Genomic DNA, 21,519 nt, shown 5'->3' on the forward strand with positions numbered 1-21,519 from the left:
CGGCGCGCGTGCGCGAAAGAAACAGTACGGGGGGGGAGGGGGGAAGGTAAGGGGGAGTGCGCGCGCGTATGAAAGCCCCAGGAGGGAGGGGGACGAGACGCACTCACACCTAGGCGGTTAGCTCTAGGTTAAGATAGCTAGCAAAGAAAGGTGAATCTCGCGCTCCTACCACATTGGGAAAATTCGGGAGTAGGGAATGGAAGCGGGATAAGGGGGAAATGAGAAATGAAGAGGAAGGCGCACGCGCGCGAGGTATCGGAGTCTCTAGCGCGCCCCGTGACCGCCCGCTCGCCGCCGTCGCTTGACAATGAGCGTGTGAAGTGCTGGGGGAGGGGCAAGAAAGGAGACAGGCTATAGGCAACCACTACGCATGTACGGTTTTCTGCCTAGTGGAACCAGCGCCGCAACGTCACAGCACTGCCGTGCAATCCCTGATCCCTCCGCCTTACCGGGACTCATATAGGGTTCGATTTGAGGGTAAAAAGACCCGGGAGGTTGGATTGACGTTTCCTATGCAGTACGGAGCCCCAATTTGTAAAGACTATAGTCTTCTGTCCCTTTGCCCCGCTTATTCTCGTTAACGACTTTAGAAGATGTCTTGGATAAATTCAATAAGATAAAACTATTTTTAAAAGTTTTGTTCCTTTATTAACAGCTCCAATGGAAAAACGGGTGAAGTAGTTCTCTTGGAATTAATGGTTAATAGGCAGTTAGGACAATTTCATACTTCTGTTTCCCAGTTTTCTTTTCACAAGTGATGAAACAAGACTCATCAGTCAAGTGATCAAGGTTCTGGAGGTCGGGGGACGGGGGGGACGGGACGAGAAAAGCTTGTGATGAAGGCTGCTTGCTCCTATAGTTTAGGCTCTCATTAAAAGAAATCCACCAGTTTCCCATGCTTTGTTACTCTGTCCTCCCGGTCTTTTCTTAGCAAAATCAGAAGACTAACTCTCTCATACCAGAGAAATGAAGAGTGTGGAAAGGGAATAAAGCAGGAACTACAAGTATATTGACAACTTTGTGATTCCTTAGTTATAAATGGAGTTAGGGGAGCACTGGACACTCCCTTCATATTTTAACTTTAAGGTCCATCTTTATGTACTGATACAGGGTCAGGAAGAGTGAAGGAATGAATAAGTATACACCAAAGAAGCTTTAAGCATCTTTCTACCAAAAGGTTTAAGGTAGTGGGGTAATAACTCATTTTATGGTTTACAAAGTGTTTTACAACTTTAACCCACATACACTTCTAAGTATTCTAATCTTAAAAGCTAGAAGGGAGAGTGATCACAGCAAGGTAGGCAACAATATGGTTATATACAAATGTGCCTTCCCTAGATAGTTACATATGAAAGCGACAGTCATATCCAGAGATAAAGGAACTGGAAACAATTAGAAGACTGAGGCAAACAGAAAATCCCCATTTTTTTTTACACAATTTGAATTTTACAATTAGATATTTTAGGAGTTTGTTATTTGAATTTGCAATTAGACATTTTAGGTTAATCAGTTTAGAATTGGAAGAGATATATTATCATCTAAATTCATCCCAATTCCACACAAATAGATGAGGAAAGTGAGGACCAAGCAGACAATGTGATTGGCACAGGTACTACAAGATTGAAGATGGACAACAAGGGGAACAGAGTGGAAATCTGAAGAGATAAGCCAATGAATCTTATTTCAATTCCTGTTAAAATCTAGAACATGGTATCTAAAAGATGGTTAATAAATATCTAGAAATCAACAATTCACAAAGTGTCAGCATGGTGTCATTGAAAACAGGTAAAAAGAGACTAAACGTTTCTTTTTCTAATAGGGTAACTATACAAGGGTAAAGATAAGAGAATATATCACATACATGCATCTGATTTAAGCAAATATTTGGAAATGTACTATCATGCTATTTTTATGGGCAAGGTAAAGAAATATGAACTAGATGATATGTGGTTGGATGGACTGAGGACTAGCTGACTAACTAGAACCAAAAAGTAGCAATTAATAGTTAAGTGTTAACTTGGGAAAAGGTCTCAAGTGTCCCAGAGAGTTGTGAATTGGTCCTATGCCGTTTAGTATTTTCATTTTGGATAAAGGTATAGATAGCATGCTTATTGAATTTACATGTGACAAAGTGGAATGTGATAGCTTCTAGGCCTAACAAACTCAGGATCCCAAATAAAATCTTAGGTTAGAATACTGGGTTAAATGTGATCCCATAATTATTAATTCTTTATTAGAGAGTTCTGTGAACTTAAAATTTTTTTTGGATAAGTGTATTGTAACTGATTTTCTTTGTAATCTTATACTTTTTGTTTTATGCATTTAAAAACATTAATCTGAAGAGGGGTCTCCACACATGCCAAGGGATCTACAATGCAAAAGAGGATAAAAAGGCCCTGATCTAATAAGATGAAATTTAAAATAGATAAATATAAAGCTTCATAATTGGGTTAAAAACATCAAATCCTCAAATCCGAGAAAAATAGTAGCAATTGTTTTGAAAAAGATCTAGGTGCTTTAGTAAATTGCAAGTTCAATAAGAATCAACAGTGTGATATGACAAACAAAAAAAAACCTAATGGGATCTCTAAAGCTGTAATGAGATGCCTAGTACAAGGACCAGGGTGGGGCAGGACATTTGGACATCAATCTTAAGATCATGAAGACTATCTGAAAGAGCTAGGAAGGTGTAATCATAAGACAAATGGATGTGAGCTGTTCTGAAGTATCTTGATACTTGGAGTCACATGGAAGTACTGGATAATACTTAAAGCAGAGATGGATAGCAGTGGCAGATTTATGTTTGATATAAGAAAACCTTAACTGTGAGAATTCATGATGGTCTACCTTGGGAGGTAGTGGACTTTTCGTCTTTTGATATCATACAAATACTGGAGGACAATCTGTAAGATAGGTTGGGGAAAAGTAATTTTGTTGGCATCTGAATCCCTTTCTACTCAGCTACAATGAATACTAGGGGTTAGGAAGTAAGACCTCTAAGCTGGTTTTTCCCCATTCATCCCTCCTTCATTCTAACTAACATATATTTCTTAAATGTGCCTTTCATAAATACCTTGAATAGGAACATCACACAAAGTCCCAGGGAGGGTGGTGAGGTAAATAACTGTCATTATACTTACTAAGTTACTACTATTGATAATAAAGTGAACAGTTTTAAACTTGTGAAAATGAGTGGGACAAATTATTGTTTAGTAAAACCCTACACCATTCATACTAAGTTATGAACAAATGTATCTGAAGCAATCAGGCAGGAACAGTGTTAGAATGAACTTCAAATTCATGTAAAATAATGGAACCATCTCCTTCATGTGATATAAATAAAAAGTGGCTTAGAAAAACTTAAATGTTAATTACTATGTACAGAATTACCATGAACTGGGGACATTTCCTAAAGTTTTCCTTCAATAATTACTTACATTCAGTCCCCAAATCCCTCGATCTTTGGCCTGAGACAGTAGGCTGTTTCAGCTTCCTAAAGTCACCCGATGAAAAGCTTTTTATCTATTCTCTATGATATCTTCCCTGTAACTTATGTGCCAGGGTCCTATAATTTCAATTCTAGCTTTCTTTTTTTGCATAGCCTTTCACCCCTTTTTTCAAAGGTTCTCTATGGCTCAACTTGTTGAAATCCTTTCCAAATTGAGTAACATATTCTCTCATTTTTCCTCTTCCAGAAAAAACGAGAGCACATTATTAGGCATTTTACCTATTTTGTTCAAAAACCCAAACTGATCATCTCCCCCATGCCACCCTTACCCCAATAATCTGCTTTGTTAACATCACTAAAAGCTCAAAAGATCAAAGATGGCCATACAGATCAATTTATCTGGAACTTATGGTCACAAAATCAGAAGGCACAGGAGATGAACTTTTCTTTATATTATTCCCTTAACTGTTTCTGCCCCCTTGCTTTTCTGCCTCTCTGATCTCTCCATCTATCCCTGGAGTTGGACAATGTCTTCGTCTTTGGGAAGAACCTCTGTCTCCAATTGCCCCTGGGGACTGTTCTGAAAGATCCTCATCTATCCTCAATGACTGAGTACCAATCTTCCCACTTGATTTCCATCCCTCAATCCCTTCATACCCATTTGGGATTTGTTCCATGGCCTCTCCTTCCCCTGCTATTCGTCTTGTTCCATTTCTTCCAACTTCTTTAAAGACAAGTCCTTTAATGGCTTCCTCATCCCCTAGGTGGACTTGCACTTTAGCATCACTTCTGGGGATTTCTTCTTCGGAATCTCCTTCCTGGATCTGTCCTTCACTATCCCCTCCCTGGGTCAGTCCTTCGTCATCCCCTCCCCGGTTCAGTCCTTCACCATCCCCTTCCCGGGTCAGTCCTTCACTCTCCCCTCCCCGGGTCAGTCCTTCGTCATCCCCTCCCCGGTTCAGTCCTTTGCCATCCCCTTCCCGGGTCAGTCCTTCCCTATCCCCTCCCCAGGTCAGTCCTTCACTCTCCCCTCCCCGGGTCAGTCCTTCGCTATCCCCTTCCCGGGTCAGTCCATCATCCCCTCCCTGGTTCAGTCCTTTGCCATCCCATTCCTGGGTCAGTCCTTCGGTATCCTCTCCCCAGGTCAGTCCTTCACTATCCCTTCCCCAAGTCAGTCCTTCGCCATCCCCTTCCTGGGTCAGTCCTTCACTATCCCTCCCCGGGTCAGTCCTTTGCCATCCCCTTCCTGGGTCAGTCCTTCACTATCCCCTCCTTGGGTCAGTCCTTTGCTATCCCCTTCCTGGGTCAGTCCTTCACTATCCCCTCCCCAAGTCAGTCCTTTGCCATCTCCTCCATGGGTCAATCCTTCGCTATCCCCTCCCCGGGTCAGTCCTTCACTATCCCTCCCGGGTCAGTTCTTCACTTCCCCTCCTTGGGTCAGTCCTTGCATCCCTTCCGGGTCAGTCCTCTCCCTCCCCAGGTCAGTCCTTCGCTATCCCCTCCTTGGGTCAGTCCTTCGCCATCCCCTTCCTGGGTCAGTCCTTCACTATCTCCTCCCCGGGTCAGTCCTTTGCTATCCCCTTCCTGGGTCAGTCCTTCACTATCTCCTCCCCGGGTCAGTCCTTTGCTATCCCCTTCCTGGGTCAGTCCTTCACTATCCCCTCCCCAAGTCAGTCCTTCGCCATCTCCTCCATGGGTCAATCCTTCGCTATCCCCTCCCTGGGTCAGTCCTTCACTATCCCTCCCTTGGGTCAGTTCTTCACTATCCCCTCCTTGGGTCAGTCCATTATCCCTCCCTCTTTGGGTCTGTCTTTCAGCATCCCTTTTCTCAGTCTGTCCTTCACCATTCTGTTTTTCAGTGGCTTCTTTATCTCTCTTGTGAACCTCTATCTCTCTATTGCCTTTTATGATATTCCCTTCAACTCTTATTGCTTTAGCCTCCTGAAACTGTGTCTCAGTATCCACTTCAAATTCTTCCAGAACTCGTCCCTCACTCTCTCCATATCCTTCTAGGTTCTGCCCTTTACTTTCACCTTTTTCTGCTAAGACCTGGCTCTCCCTAGTACTCTCTAATACAAGGACCTTATCCTCCTCAGTCTCTCTACATTCTACAATGATTTGTCTCTTGATTCTCGAATACCTCACCTCCATCATCCCGACAGTCTTTCTATAGCCCTGTAGGAATCCAGCTTTTCTGTCTCCCTGAAGGATCTCTCCCTCAGATTGAGTATGATCCCTTGGTAATAATTTCTCCACCTCCCAGTTTCTTCCAGGGGACTGAAAGTCAGCTGTTTCTTGAGGTTGCTCCCTGTCCTCTCCATCTGTCGCTGTCCGGACTTCTCCCTGCTCCTGCTCTTCTTCCTCTACGCCTGGGTAATATATAAGGCTGCTCAAAAGGGGAAATTTTGCTCTAAAGAGGAAAGGGCTTCCCATTTTCTTCCTCTTATAACTTTCAAAAATTCCACACCTTCTGGATTGCCTCTTCTTTTTTCACCCCCATCTTCTTCCCTTTCCAGGTTATTCAATTCTCCCTGTTGCATTCCTCCCATCTCCCTTCTCATATTTCTTGACTCCCAATCCTCCTTACTCCCCAATCACCTCTGTTCCTCCTCAAGCTGTGGATGATGGCAAAACCTATAACAGTAATACCCAAGGTGGTGATCAGGATGCTGCTAATTGATGGCCTATTGTTGCTCTGAACATCTTCCCACCACTTTTCTAAACAATGGAAGAAGAAAGGGAGAGATGAGTCAGTTTCTTTATCTTTTGCTCCCCCATATAAAGTCTATCTCCCTTTAATTTTTACCATAGATTAGTTCTAATATAGGACTTGCTCATATCTCTGACTTTTCTGCCCTTAAAATCCCTGAAAGATATGAGCTTCATACATACACACAATTCAGTTTTCCTTAACTTTAGGATATATATTTCCTTCACTTTTAGGCTCTTCCCCCATTCTTTTCTTTTCATCATTTCCAGGGGCCAGAGATTCCACAATGATTTGCCCAAAACTTTCTCCCTTACAGAAATTTTTTTTTTCATCTCCCCAACATCTAAAGGATTTCCTTCCTCCTTTCTCTCTCCCATCCTTTCCTTTTTCTTCCCATGTCACCTCCCAGTTTATCCCACTACAGTCATATTTTCCTTAAAGTTCATTCACTCCTTCCTATACATTTTCCAAGCTTATCTATTTTCCCAGTCGTGTTCCATTCCTCTACTAGTGACCTACTAAATACCCTTCTCTTGTCTTTACATTTATACATCCCACTCTAAACCTTAGAGAATCTTCAGCTTGAAATGTCACCATAGGACTTAAGAGTTAGAAGGGACTTGAGAGATCATTTAACCCAAATGCCTCATTTTATAGTTTAAAAAAAACTGAGGCTCAAAAGGAGTCAAGTGTATCCATGCTGGATTTCTCAAAGAGAGCAAGTAGCACAAACAGGATTCCCTCTAACTCTAGTGCTTTTCCACACACCATATGGTCTCCCAAATTTCTTTTCATGTGTTTTCCCAATAATGATTTTCTGCCCTCTTGCTCAGATAGCCCCTGTATCTCCCTCACCTTCTTTGACTTTCATGTTTAATATCTGTTGCAGAGGATGTTCCAGAGCAGGATGAGTCACATGACAGGTAAAGTTGGCTTCTAGATCATGGGACTCCAGGGTCAAATTTAAGATCAGCTCCAAATCAAATGTGCCATCAGGGTTTTGTGTGGGGGACCCCATAGAGATGGCCTCTGGTAGCTTCTGACCATTCCGTAGCCACCAGGCCTGAAGGCCCCTTGCAGGGTAGAAACCTTTGATCTGGCACAGCAGGGTAGTCTTCTCTCCTAGAGAGACTTGGACTGGAAACAAGGAGATGTGGGGGGCAGCTAGAGCCACGTAAAGAAAGAGTGAGAAATACTAATATTAATATTTAAATTGATTTAGCCTTAAGACCTAGAATCTCAAACACTAGAGGCAGAAGTTGAATGAAAGCATAAAAGGCTTTTCATTGCAAAGCAGGAGCCACCAGAATGTATTAAGAAATATTTGCACACAATAGAGGGGCAGACTTATGGTCAGTGTCTTTAGGATACTACAACTGTCTACAGATATAGATGAGGGATGCTTCAGGGACCCAGAGATCACAAGAGATAATTTTCACCAAGGTGGTGGCCCAAGATGGATAGAAGAAATGAATCTGAATGGCTAAAATTCAGAATTATCAAGGACAAAAAAAAAAAAAAAAAAAAAAACTGAAAGCAAAAGGTTCAAGATTAGAGGGATTACCCTTCCTCACCAATGACACTGAAGAGGCTCTCACTGTGCCGTTCCTCACCTCCATATCCCACACTGCAGCTGTAGAGTCCTGCATCCTTAGGCTGGGCTCTGAGTATTGTCAGGGAGGCATTGCCCAAAAGCAGGTCTGCCTCAGAAAAAGAGCCTAAGGTTGTTAGCCCCCCAGGCCCTTCACCCACATCCTTCTCTTCCTCCTCCTCCTCCTCCTTTGGTGGAAACTGGGCTACAATTCGTCCCCCTGGGGCATACCAACGTATTGTGAGTGAACTCAATTCAATTACATCCCCTATGCTGAAGCGACATTTGAGCAGTGCTGAAGAGCCCATAGTCACCCAAGAAGAGGGCTCTGTGTAGATCTGCAGGTCGGATCCTGAAGGAGAAAGATAAAATGGAATAGGAAGAGACAGAGAGATAAAAATATAGATCCAAAGATGAGAAAGTAACAGAAAGATAGAAGAAAGAAATAGAGATGCAAAGACATGGAGAGAGGGAGAAAGAGAACAAAGTCAGAATCAGAGTCCCAGCCTAACACCCCCAAAGCAAAAAACATAAGAGGGAAACGAGCTTCCTAGCTGACAGTTTCAGGGACAAAATCAAAATGTGGACAGAACTTTAGACTAGGAATCAACATATGTTTTCTGCTTGGGAATACCACTGATTGGCAGTGGTACTCCCTAAGTTACCCTGAGTCTCAGTTTCCTCATCAAATGGAAGACAATACTACCTCACAGAGTTGTGAATAGCATGATAGAAGATATCTATAATGTGCTTTGAAAATCACATGATAAGATAAAGTCTTTTATTAAATATCAACTTTTGTTAAATTAAATTAATCAGGGCCATGCTACTCAAGGGTCTTCGTTTTTATATAATGAGAAAAATTGAAAGGGCATCAAGAGCATGAGAAAGGGGGAAATGGTCAGTACATGTAGGACAAAGTAGAAAGATCTACAGATACTGTGAGGACAGCTGACAGAACAGACTTGTCTCCTCTCTGATTCTTTCTAGCTCCTAAGGACAATGATTACCTGGAACAGAGAAGTCCTTACTACTACAACATGTGAAAAAAAAGCACCGTCTGGCGAATCAGAGGGTTTGGGTTCAAACATCCAAACTCAGCTCCTGACTTTACTGCCTGTGGAACCGTAGAACACATTATTTAGCAGTTTTAGGTTTCTATTTCCTTCTTAGTTAAATGAGGTAATTAAGACTATACAACAGGGTTGGGGAACCTTTTTCTCTGCCAAGGGTCATTTGAATATTTATAATATCATTTGCAGGCCATACAAAATTATCAACTTATAGAAGTCAAGCCGTGGGAGGTTGTTATACCTAGCTCTTAGCTCATCATCAGCTATGGTTGCCTTGGCAAGGCCAGATGTTCCCCACCTCTACTTTACAACTTCCAAAATCCTTTTTAGCTCTAAATCTATGATCCTACTCATGAAACAACTTCATTATCTTAATTTGTTCTCCCCAAGAGGGAAAGAAATATTTTCTTATGCCTTCCTTTCTTTAGCAAATACCTAATATGGGGCAAAGCCCTGCACAATATGTGCTACATATGGTGAACAAAATATTAAACTGGGCTTTGAAGGAAATAAGCAAAAGCAACAAAGTTACGTTGGCAACAATTTATGCTGGCAGTGATAAGTAGATCACCTTTGGTCAGAAGGGAAAGGGAGCCTGAAGCCCTATTGTGGAAGACTTGAGTAATAATCTAAGGAATGAGACTTTGCTGCCAACTGAAGCAAGCCAAAGGGACCCAATGAAATGGAATGATACTACATCAAGGCCAAATCATGATGGATGTGATGTGCAAAATAGACTGAAGGGAAACCAAGGCGGTTAGGAGGCTTTTTTAAGTATAGAAGAGAAATGCTATGAGCCTAGAATAAGAGAGTAGCAATTAAAAAAAAAAAAAAAATGAAAACTACGCATTGAAGGTGGGGACATATAGGAAAACTATTTTCAAAATGAATCTATAGGATTAATTGTAGAGGGTGAATGTCATCTATAGGCTAGGAAAGTCAGAAGGAAATAGGTAAGATACTAAATGTGGTTTTAGCTATGTTGAACTTGAGGTCCTAGCTAACAAGACATCTAGGTGAAGACATCTAATAGGCAAACATAGATTTTGGTGTCATCTTTCCAACCCCTTTCAATATGCCAGTTAAAGAGATAAAATTGGATAAAATCTCTTTGGAATAGTAGAAGAAGGCCAAGGACAGTCTTGAGAAATGACTCTTAAGCAGGTGAGAAAGAGATAGAAAGAATGGAAGAACCAGAGAAATATTATGTCATTAAAGCCAGGAGAGAATGAATCCACAATGTCAAATACTCAAAAGATTATGAGAGGTTAAATATTGAAACAATGACATTAAATCTGAAGAAAAAGAGATCATTGGCTACTTCTGAGAAAATAATTTCACTCAAGCTACAACAGGTGCAGAATGAATTTTAGAAAGCAGATGACCATCACAGCTCTTTCCAGAAGTTTGGCTGCAAGAGGGAAAAAGGGCAATAAGCAGAAGCAGGAAGGTTTTGTTTTCTTTCATAGGAGAGACATGCATTTGTTTTATTCATTCAGTTCTTATTAAACATAAGTGCATGCAAAACACCTATGAAAAAAAGGAGTAGATACAATGTCAAGACAAGATATGGTTCCTGCTTTCAATGGAGTTTGCGGTTCGATGGAGACATAAAACAAAAGCAGAGATAATTATAATAGGTAAGTAAAGCATTTATTAATTAAGCACTTACAAAGTGCCAGATATGGTGCTAATACTAAACATTATATGATAATCATGTCACAAAGATGCAAATCAAAGCACCAAGTAGGGTTGAAGAGGCAAGTTTGTTACAGAGAAAGGAAATCAGGAAAGGCTTCCTGGAGAAAGTGGCAAGTGGATTAAACTTCAGGAGACAAGACATTCTAGGTAAAGAACCAGGGTAAGAAATGCACAGAGATGGGAAAGCACAGGAGTGTAATTCAGAGAGCTAGTGAAAAGTACCACATATAAGTTTGAATTTTATGCTTCAGGCACCAGGGAAGCACTAACATTTGTTAAGATGAAGTGTTATGTAGCAAAACAGAAGCAGCATTAAGAGAGATGGATTCCATGGCCTTCCTGGCTGCTGTTACCAACTATCTTCTCTTCCCCTATTCTGGTCATTTGCAGGATTGGGAGAGGTTCAGCAAAATAAAATTGCAGTGAGTTGAATGAAGCTATTTGGGCCTATTTAGACAGGTCCTCTTATCAAATCCAGGCAAGTATTCATCATGAGTAGCTTTGAAGTGGCTGCTTCTGGAATTAGAGTTTTCCTTCACCAAAAGACTTTCAGTGCCACCATTACAAATAGCTACATTGGGCCCTCCAAGCAATTCAAATTCTACCTGGAACACATCATAAGCGTAGATACCTTCACATCAAAATTCTAATTAGAACCTTTGGGTTAAGGGGCTGCTAGATGACAAAAGTGGATAGAACAGCAGCCCTGAAGTCAGGATGAACTGAGTTCAAATCTGGTCTCAGACACTTAACACTTCCTAGCTATGTAACCCTGAACAAGTCACTTAACCCAATTGCCTCAGGAAAAAAAACAAAAAAACAACAAAAAAAACTTAGGGCTGATTTAATCTACACATTTCTCTGTACTTGGTCAATTCTCCTGACCTTCACTAGCAAAATTTCTGTCTTGTTCCCCAGTTTCTGTGATTTGATCAGGGGAAAAAAAAACCCTCTTTTCTCTGCAACCACTTCCTAATCACCACCCACTTATTATTTGATTTCCAGTTCCATCATTCTATCTCAAACCCCAGTTCTCTGATCTTCTCCCTTCCCCTCTCCCAGCCTTCTACGTTTTACTGATGCTTTTAAAATGTTACTATTAGGGACAGCTATGTGACACAGTAGATAGAGCACCAGCCCTGGAATCAGGAGCACCTGAGTTCAAGTGTGTCAAATTTAGACAGGTCCTCCCATCAAATCCAGGCAAGTATTCATCATGAGTAGTTTTGAAGTGGCTGCTTCTGCTATTTATCTGGAATTAGAACTTTCCTTCACCAAAAGACTTTCAGTGCCACCATTACAAATAGCTATCTTGGGCATCTGATAAGACATTTGACACGACCTTTACTAGCTGTGTGACCCTGAGCAACTTAAAATTTCTCTCTCTACTCGAACATTTGGTATCCCATTTCTGGTGACTTTAATATTTAACATCAAGGTCATCAACCTCTGCAACTCCCCACAGCTTCCATACCTTCTCTTTCTCAGCTATCTAAGATGTGTTCATACTTTAGACTTCAATATTACATATAACTTCTTTCCCATAATCCTGAATTCTGAAATTTCTTTTCTTGAATAGCATCCTTCAATTTTTCTTCTCCTAAACCTGTTCTTTTCCCCACCTAAGACTACTAGTGTCCCCATCCTTTCCTTTATTCCAAATCCATTTATTTACCCTGGCTTTTCCTACCTACTGAGAAACTTATCATCCTACCTTTTGCTCCCCAATCTCCGTGATTTGCGGAGGCAAAAATCCTCTTTACCTGTAATCATTTTTGTATTACTACTCAGTCCTACCATCTTCTGACTCACTCAACTCTCATTATCTGAATCCTGATTCCATCATTATATTCAGCCTTTTTCACAGCTTAAGAATCTCTTAACAGTTTTTTAATTATCTGTTGTTTTTACATTTATTCATAAATGTATTTCTCTCCCAGCAAGGATTCATCCCTTGCAACAAAGAAAAAAAAATCAGTTAACTAAAAACCAACATATCAACACATTAACCAAATCTGATAATATGTACAATATTCCATAGTCATTCTCTCTCTCTCTCCTCTGCAAAGAAGAGAAGGTACAGTTTGTTTTTTTTTAACTCTTCTTCAAGGTCAACCATTTTGGTTATGACAATTCATGGTTTTCTGGCTGTTATTTCTATTTGTCTACATTATTGTAGACAACTAGTGACCTCTTATTAAATGCTATAGCATTTTGTCATTTTTCACCTTCCTTGAAGATTTTGACATTGCTGATCTGTTCTCATCTTGGGTCCTCTCCTTTGGTTTCTATGAATAATACTGTTCTCTTTGTGAGATTTTTTCCTTTTATGGTTCAGCAAATAAATCCTACCCTATAACCACATATATTCCTCAAGATTCTGTCCTAAATTCTCTCTTCTTCAATATTCCATCCCTTTGTGATGGCATCTTCTTCAATGAATCCAATTATCATCTTGTTTCAAATAATTCCTAAATCTTTCTTGAATTCCAGACAGACCTATATCTTTACCTGAAATAAGGTGTCTTATTTCACCTTAAACTCATTATCTCCAAAGCAGATTTCATCATGATCTCTCTTTCCTAGACTTACCTCTTTTCCAAACACCCTCATTTGTGTTGGTAGTATAATCTTCTCAAGGCACCAAATTAAAAAACTGGAAGTATCTTTGATTCTATCTTCTCCCTTACCCTCACTCTCATTACCAATCAGTCACCCAGGACTACTGACTCCTCCTCTCCATCTTTTCTATCTGTCCCCTTTTTTTACTACTTCACTTGGTAATTTCATCAGCTTCCATGGGATTTAATAACCATCTCTATGCTGATGATTCTTAAATCTATCTTCATTACCCTAACCTCTCTGTTGCTTCCACTCTTGCATCTCTGTTTTTCAGACATCCCAAGCCAGATGTTGAGTAAGCATTTTAAACTCAACACATCCAAAGCATAATTCATTATTTATGCCCCTAGGACCACCCCCAATTCATTCCCCCCTTTTCTCTATTACTGTAAGAGGGCAACACCATCCTCTCAATTGCTCAAGCATAGGAGTTATGTTGGATTCCTCATCATCTCTCACTTCCCATACAAGCAGTTGTCAAGGCCTGTTGATTTTATCTTTGCAACATTTCTCAAATATGCTCCCTTATCTCCTCTAATAACCTGTGTTCTAGCCCTCACCACCACATAATCAAACTATTCCAACAGCCCACTGGTGGGTAGCCTGCCTCATATCTCTCTCACTCCATCCTGTAATTGCACCTAATGTGATTTTCCAGAAACTGATGTGATACCAACCCCTACTCAATAAACTTCAGTGGCTCCCTGTTACCTTCAGGATCAAAAAAAAAAAAAAAAATACTCTTATTTTGCATTCAAATCCCTTTATAACCCAGCTCAATTTTCCACCCTCCCCCCAAATCTTCTTATACCTTACTCTCTAACACATATATATTGACCCAGTGACATACTGGTCTCCTGGCTGTCCCACAAACAAGACATTCCTTATCTCTGGCTGTTCGCCATTCCTAGAATGCTCTCTTTTCTCCATTCTACCTAATGATCTCCCTGGCTTATTTTAAATCTCAACTAAGATCCTATAGATTCTATAGCCTACAACAAAGACTTCCCCAATCCCTCTTAATTCCAGTGTCTTTCTTTTATTAACCATTTCCTTTTTAGCCTACTTACATTGTTACTTTGTACATTTGTTTCCATGTTATCTCCCTCATTACAGTGTAAGGTTCCTGAGAGCAGGAATGCTCTTTTGCCTTTTTTTAGATCCCCTGTCACTCAGTTCAGTGTCTGGTACATAGCAGGTGTTTGATGTTTATTGATCAATTCTCACAATTTATCTTGGCACTGCAAGAGTCCAATTCCACATCCATTCTCCTTTGAATTATTATAATATATAGATTCCTAATTGGACATTCTGCTTCAAGTCTTTCCCCTCCTAAGTCCATTCTTCCCACTGCAAATATAATTTTCCTAAGGCATAGCCTTGAACATGTCACCCTCGGCTCAACAAACTTGAGGAGGATCTCTATTTAAGCTAGCTCTAAGATAAAATTCAAACTTCCTCAGCCTGGCTTTAAAGCCTCCATAATTTTTGATTGTAACCTATCTTGTGCATTTATAGCCCAAGCTGTCCCATAATTAGAATGAATGCTCATTAAAGCCTTTCAGAATCTTTATCTTCCTTCAAAGAATAGCCCAGGTTACTTTTTTTTTTTTTAAAGAAAAATCTTGTTTCATGGTCTCACTGAAAGTTTTGACCCCTCAAGTCACTGTTAGAGCACTTTGTCTAGTTTTCTCTTCTATTCCCCAATTACATACTTTGTGTTATATTTTACCTGTGTGAATATTAATATGTCATACTCACACCCACCTCACCCTATCCTATTTGCAGGGACTGCTTCCTTTTTTTGGTTTGTAATCCAATCATAGGATTTTGTCCATCATAGATTTTTAAAGTTTGTAGAGCCAAATAATACCTCTTCCTTCACACAGAGTATGGATGAAGACAGTTTTGAGGGCCATTTGAAATGGCAGTAAAAGTTCCCATTTTTAAATAATCTCAGTAAAATAAGAGATGATATCTGATAAGGCTTGAGAATGGAAGATTGAACAAAGGAAATGGAACAAGATAATATAGTGAATGGGATAAGGATAGGCAATAAGAGATAAATTTAAAAGACTGACAAATAGAAGTGAGAGTGCATTAAGATTATTGTTAAGAAATAATAATTTATAAGGGATGAAATAAACTTTGGTTTCATGTTTTCCCCCAGGCTGTGTTTGGCAGCTCAGAAGCAGAAAAAAGCATATGGGAAATTTACAAGTTATAAACCACTGACTTTCTAAAACCAAACAGTCTCTTGTGAATTAGGATAATATCTGCCCAGAATTCTGCATATTGACAGAATTAGGAGACCAGACTTTAGAATCCTTCTCAACTACCTGAAGAGTCCCCAAAATGGGAGAAGTATTTAGAACAACGCAGACCTGGGGGGCTCCTCTCCCTCATCATGACTGTCTTAGTTAGTACCTTTAGGACAGAAAGATCCAGAGATTCTAAATATCCAATTGCTTGGAAAATAGAAAGGATGGAAATTCACAAAAATCAAGAGTTATAGAAAGCTTCCAATATTTGTTTTTCATGAAGATATCAATTGCTTCTTGGCTGTAGGTTAACAAACTGGCAGAACGGCTTGGGGTTCACAAGTTGGCAGGAAAAAAAATTTTGGCCATTTATGGCATAATAAAGGTAAATCTATCTGGAACTGTATAGCTTACAAAGTAGTTTCACATATATTATCTCACTTCATCCTCACGATTCTGTAAGGCAGTTATGGCAGACTATTCCCATTTTTTAACATTAGAGGGAACTATAGATTTGAATCATTTTCGATTTGCTCTAGTCACAGCAAGAGTGATGGCAGCAACACCAAAATTAAAATCTAGAATTTCTACCTCCCTGTCAAGTCTTCTTTTGCCTGCACTACACTATAGGAATACTAAGTAGAAAAATCATGCGTTCTCTATACTCTCATAGGGAATGATAAAAATGTGTAACACTACCCAAAAGAGAGTATGAGTTGTTCTTGGGTTACATTTTATTATTTCTAGGGTTATCAGCCTCTATCTCGATAAATAATCATAAAATATCATGGATTTTGAGCTGGAAAGGACCTTAGAGGCCAACACTCTCATTTGACAGGTAAGGAAACTGAGGCTTAGAGAGATTAAGTGACTTGCCCAGGGTCACTCAGCTAGTAATATTAGATTTGAATTTAAGTCTTCCTGGCTCCAAGTCCAGCACTTTATTCATCATGGCACAGAAGTAAATTGAGGACCAGGATCACATAGTTCCTAAGGTCGAGGTCCAGGATCTAAACCCAGCTTTTCTAACTCCTACTCCAGTGCTCGGTACCACTATACCTCTCTCAGGATGCGGTGGTACCCTTACCTGAAATCTCCAGAAGGACTCCAGCTTCTGCCTGCTGTTTCCCAACTGTCACAGTACAGTAGTAAGAGCCCAGATCCGCCATAGTCACCCGATGGAGCAGAAGGGAAGCATTGCCCTTCCGCAGGCCCTCCGCGCTTTCTGGCAGCTCTGTGCCTGGGCGCTGGGTCACTAAGATCCCGTCATATTCTGCCAGGCGCCACTGGCCGTGGTGCCAGAGCACAGTGGGAGTCGGCATGTCCTTGCCCACTGCGGGGAAAATGCACTGCAGGAGCACATCTGACCCTAGGGAGACCAGCACCGGAGAGGGGTCCATGGAAATGTGGAAGGTAGCTGGAGCAGGAAAGGAAACTCGCCATGTGTAAAACAGTGATTCAACGCCAGGGAGCCCCTCCACCTCCTTCCCACGCGTGCTTTTAAAACCTCTGGCAAAGGGGAGGGAAGCCACAAAGTAAACCTCCAAAAGTTGCCGCTCTGGCCCCGCGCTGCCTACTGGGACCAGCCTCCCCGAGCGTGCCTGTGGAATCACATAACGTCAGACCCAGAAGCAGCCTTAGTATTAAGTCTGATCCAACTTCCTCCTCTAGAGGTCTCCGGCCCGGAGGGCAATGGGACCCAGGCCCCGGCCGGCTGAGTGGCCCGCGGCGGGCTTGTCCTCAGACCTGCGGAGCAGAACTGCCGCCCTTCCCCACCACTACACAAGCACCGCCTCCCCCCACCCCCCACCCCGAGGGCCTCCGGGGCGGGCAGTCCTCCTCCAACTCACCAGCTCCCCCAAGCCAGAACCACAGGGTCCACTCCATGTCGGGAGACCGAGGCTGGTTAGCCCCGCACACACCTCCCCTAACTGAGGCCTGCTTCCTTCGACTGCTGCCCTTCAACTTGGACTTGGGCCACAGCACAGCCCGGCAGGCGGGGAGGGGGCGAGGGGCCCGCCCCCGCTCCGAGCCGAGACTGAGGCTGGGGGGGCGGAGACATGGGGAGGCTCCTCCACGCGAGACCTCGCACGCCCACTCGGCTCCCCCGGCCCGTAACGGCGCCGACTCGCGCCGCCGAAGCTTTCCCGCCGTACCCACCCCCCAATCTGCCGTCGCCGTCTTCGCCCCTGCCACAAGCTGAGAAGCGGAAAACAGCCATCCGGAACGCCCAGGGAAGCGCGTTGCGCGTGCGCAATTCTTCCTAAACAGGGGGCGGGACCACGCATGAAAGTTGTACGTCGTATCGGGAAATAGAGAAAGGCCGCGTCCGCTGGTTGGCTGCGGTGCGAGGGCGCCGCTAGCATAAAAGGAAGGTTCCCGGGGCGGACTGACGAGAAGGGTGCTGACAAGTGTGGTTTTCGGAGGGTGCTTCAGCCCGGCTGACCTTGTCTGATCGGTCTCCCCATACCCTTGCCCGCACAGGATCACCCCAGCTTTTCGTTACTATGTCTTACACCACTTGGTCTCATAAAACCGGCCCAATCACGCTTTATTTTTTGTTCTTTTTTTTACTGCTGTTCCTCCTCTTTTGTGGTTGGTACATCTATACCCGAATCCTCATGCAGAGGACTCTAGCAGAAGGTACAGACGACACGAACTGGAGTAATCAAGTTGGCTACACCCGCCGAAGATGACCCGAGTCCATTCTCCCCCAAATCAACAGGTCTGCGGGCTAGACCTAGCCCAGGTGAGGAAAGGCAAAGGTCAGGGGGAGGGGACTCCAAGGAACAGAATTCAAATGACCAAATTGCCTAGAGCTGCATAGCAGACCTGTTTCCAAAAATAAACCTGACCTATTCCATTGGATAACCTAATGCTTATCTTCCATAAGAAACATGGTGTTTGAAGCACTGTCAACTTGTTCAAAAAAATCTAGAGTCCATCCCTTGAACCACATTCACCTATCCATTAGATTTTTCCTGACTTTACCCATTACTGATGCCACTTAACTTTTTTTATCCTCCCTTTTGCTCCCTAGGCCTAAATCAGGGAAGTGTGTTAATCCAAATCCAAATTGACCAATTCTCTTGGAGACCTACTGGAAAAGAGCAGCAAAGCCTATGTTTCCTGAGACCTATCTGCTGACATGGATCCATGATTATTGCTGTGACTACAACTGATTCAGCTGAAGTGGGCATCATGCTGGTTTTATATGAGGATATGAAATCTGTAATGCTTATTTCCAACACAGAAGAAGTTACTCTGACTTAACATGCAATTGAAGGATCCAATATGTTACTTGGTTTTCCTTAGGACAAAAACCAAGATTCACTAGTCTATCCTGTGAGCTACACATAGAAGGTGTTAGTAATTACCTGATCTTGGAAGACTGGTTTTCCAATCAACCTCTGGCTATATAATCTTATTCCAGTGTCTCTACTCTTGCCAATTATGTCTATTTCCTTTGGTACTAGCCTGTCCAATGATTCACTAAGCTACATGGAAAAGTATAGTTTCAAAATCAGAGTTGGAAGATACTAAATGATGATCTACTCCAACCATTTAGATTGGAGATGATTGTTAGGATGTTCTGACTACTACAGTGGACTTTTACCTAGATTGGAATCCTGCCTACGACACTTGATAGCTTTGGTCATAGGCAAACATAGCCCTAAAGTAACCTGAGTTTCCTTATATACATGCAGGCTAATATATGAAAAACAACTTTATATGTATTTTACATAAATATGAATTACGAAGCTTTTATTTGAAATCATGAGGTCACAACATTACAAGTTTTGTTCAAAGTCCTTTCTTGTATCTAATACTTTGTAACTTCTGCCCATGCCCATTCTAATATAATGCCACTTCTGCCATCCTTCCCACTCCTCCCATCAATTTTCTTCAGTTAATATTTGTCAAACCTTTTTTTTGTGTCCTGCCAAACCTTCAACAGCTACTCACTGTCTATGGGATAGATTTTCAGCTCCACTCCAAGATATGTAGAGCCCTACCTCCATCTGGATCTAATTGATATTGTCCATCTCATCTCAGTCCACTACCCTTTACACAACAAGCCAGAACACACTATAAGTTTGAGGTCCTCTGATGCTTAAATTGTTTTCTACATCAATTACGTTTGAGTTATATATAATTATACAACTTTCAACATTTATAGCCAACCACAGACAAGTTATCTATTTTCCTAATCTGTAAAATGGGAAGGGAACTTGTGCTAATTACCTTCATATCTCTGTAAGGAAATCTATACACCAATAAAACTGGTCCTCTATTTTTGCCCTTCAGAGAAAAATAATTTATTCTGAAAATCTAAGGCTCAGGGCAGCTAGGTGGTGCAGTGGATAGAGCACTAGCCCTTAAGTCAGGAGGACCCGAGTTCAAATTTGACCTCAGACACTTAACACTTCCTAGCTTTGTGACTCTGGGCAAGTCACTTAACCCCAATTGCCTCAGCAAAAAAAAAAAAAAAAAAAAAATCCAAGGTTCAGTTAAAGCACTCCTCCGGGAAGCCTTCCCACATCACACCAACCCCATTCCTCAAAATTCATTTTAAGACCTGATGATTCTGAGGACACCATCCCTGACAGCTAATCCACCCCAACTGAACTGATATTCAGCCATTTGAATTTGACAAGTATAAAAGGATTCATGTTATCTTTTAAGGCCTACTTCACATGTTACCTCTTCTATGAAAGCCATCAATGGTTCCCTTAGCTAGAAGTCATCTCTCCCAGGATTCCTACTGAGCCAGTTCTATTCAATAGACTGACGATTACTTATTGGAAGTTATTTCTATCCATCTATATATTCAGCCTACTTGACAGCTTTCTCATTTATTTCCCCCCCCTCCTCAGCATCTATGTGCAGGAGCTCACACATAAGTAAGTACTTGACTAGTATTTACACTTGAAGGGTCTCTTCAGGGGGCTAGTTAATATGGCTATTTTACAATCAGGAGGCTATTTTACAATCAGGAATGAAATCAAAAGAGATTAAGGTATTTGCTCATGTGAGTCACTCAGCTAAGAGGCAGGGCTTGCTCCTGATCCCAAGTTCAATGCTTTCATTGAAGACTGCAACAGAATGGTCAGTGGACTCCTGGAAAGTCAAACTTGGCTCCAAAGAAAAGATCTGAGAATGTATCACTCTTTTTTTAGGGAATAGGAGGAACTATGGATGTTTAATTCTACATACAATGGCAAACTTGGCTCATAAGATTAATTTTTCTAAGTGCTGGGTGATTTGGTTTTTTAACCCTTTATTTTAAGAGTGTGTAAAGTATAAACTAGGAAATGAGAGGTCAGGGATCCTTACAGGATCATAACTAGCCTGCTAGGGTAGACCAGTGTTTCCCTCACCCAAAAGGTCCCTGGCTCCACAGGGCCAGAGATTATCTAATCTTGGATGCATGACGAGTAAAAGGAATGCTCCATTGATCTCTGCCTGCTTCCAGTCCTCAGATCCAGAGCCAAAAACCTAGCATTATACCATTTTGAAATGGGGCTATTAAATGGCCAAAATTAAAAAGAGAAGCAGGAATAAAAATGAAAAACATATCCTACTTTCAAAATAGAAGAAAACTCTGAGGGCCATCTTGAAGAGACAGAAACTATGTTTTGCCCATCTTTCTACCTTGACAACCACTCCGTGGATACCTATGATGCAAGTGTATATTCCAAGACTAGTTAGTTTCCACCTAATCCCAGAGCATACTGATCAATTTTTTCAAAACATTGCATGGAATAAAAGGTCCAAGTTACATCCCACCTTCTCCAAACCTCTCCAGTTCATGGAATTCTTTTCCTACTTCCTGATCTCTTAAAAGCATTTCATATACATACTAATCATCTGTCAGGCAAAATCATAGCAGGGAATGTGGCACTTATCACATCGGAACAGTTTGAACACATAGCCATAGTAACTGACACTTAGTATTTGATGAACTGACTTAAACATATCCAAAGATTGTGAGTATTCTTTCAATAAACATTGTTAATAGCCCAAAAGATTAAATTGGCCAGCATAAGAAGGTATCTTAGAAAACTAAATTTTTTCCCCCTTAAAATAATTTGCTCTACACAAATTACCTG

General features: G+C 41.5%; 1 protein-coding gene across 2 annotated transcripts; it reads right to left on the reverse strand.

Annotated features, from left to right (window-relative positions):
- Positions 1–625: 625 nt before the first annotated feature.
- On the reverse strand, positions 626–17,568 carry LOC105749551. 2 transcript variants are annotated; one of them, XM_031963106.1, is made up of 7 exons: positions 17,257–17,568; positions 16,494–16,823; positions 7,733–8,101; positions 7,014–7,322; positions 6,047–6,166; positions 5,179–5,817; positions 626–4,759 (listed from the first exon to the last, which is right to left on the reverse strand). In XM_031963106.1, the coding sequence occupies exons 1-7, from the start codon at positions 17,291–17,293 to the stop codon at positions 4,647–4,649; spliced, it is 1,917 nt and encodes a 638-aa protein (XP_031818966.1). In that variant the 5' UTR covers positions 17,294–17,568; the 3' UTR covers positions 626–4,646. The 2 variants fall into 2 exon arrangements, with proteins under 2 accessions (XP_031818966.1, XP_031818973.1); XM_031963113.1 differs by having other exon boundaries at positions 626–4,289; positions 5,131–5,817.
- Between the last annotated feature and the right edge of the window lie 3,951 nt (positions 17,569–21,519).

Source organism: Sarcophilus harrisii, chromosome 1 (genome assembly GCF_902635505.1).
Source record: "Sarcophilus harrisii chromosome 1, mSarHar1.11, whole genome shotgun sequence".
NCBI classification, from domain to species: Eukaryota; Metazoa; Chordata; class Mammalia; order Dasyuromorphia; family Dasyuridae; genus Sarcophilus; species Sarcophilus harrisii.

Coding starts and splice junctions, on each gene's coding strand:
- LOC105749551 (XM_031963113.1), bottom strand. CDS start 17,293: ATGGAGTGGACCCTGTGGTTCTGGCTTGGGGGAGCTG. Junction 8,102..16,493: donor AGTCCTTCTGGAGATTTCAG/GTAAGGGTACCA, acceptor TTTCTCCTTCAG/GATCCGACCTGCAGATCTAC. Junction 4,290..5,130: donor ATTGACCCATGGAGGAGATG/GCGAAGGACTGA, acceptor TGACCCAGGGAG/GGGATAGTGAAGGACAGATC.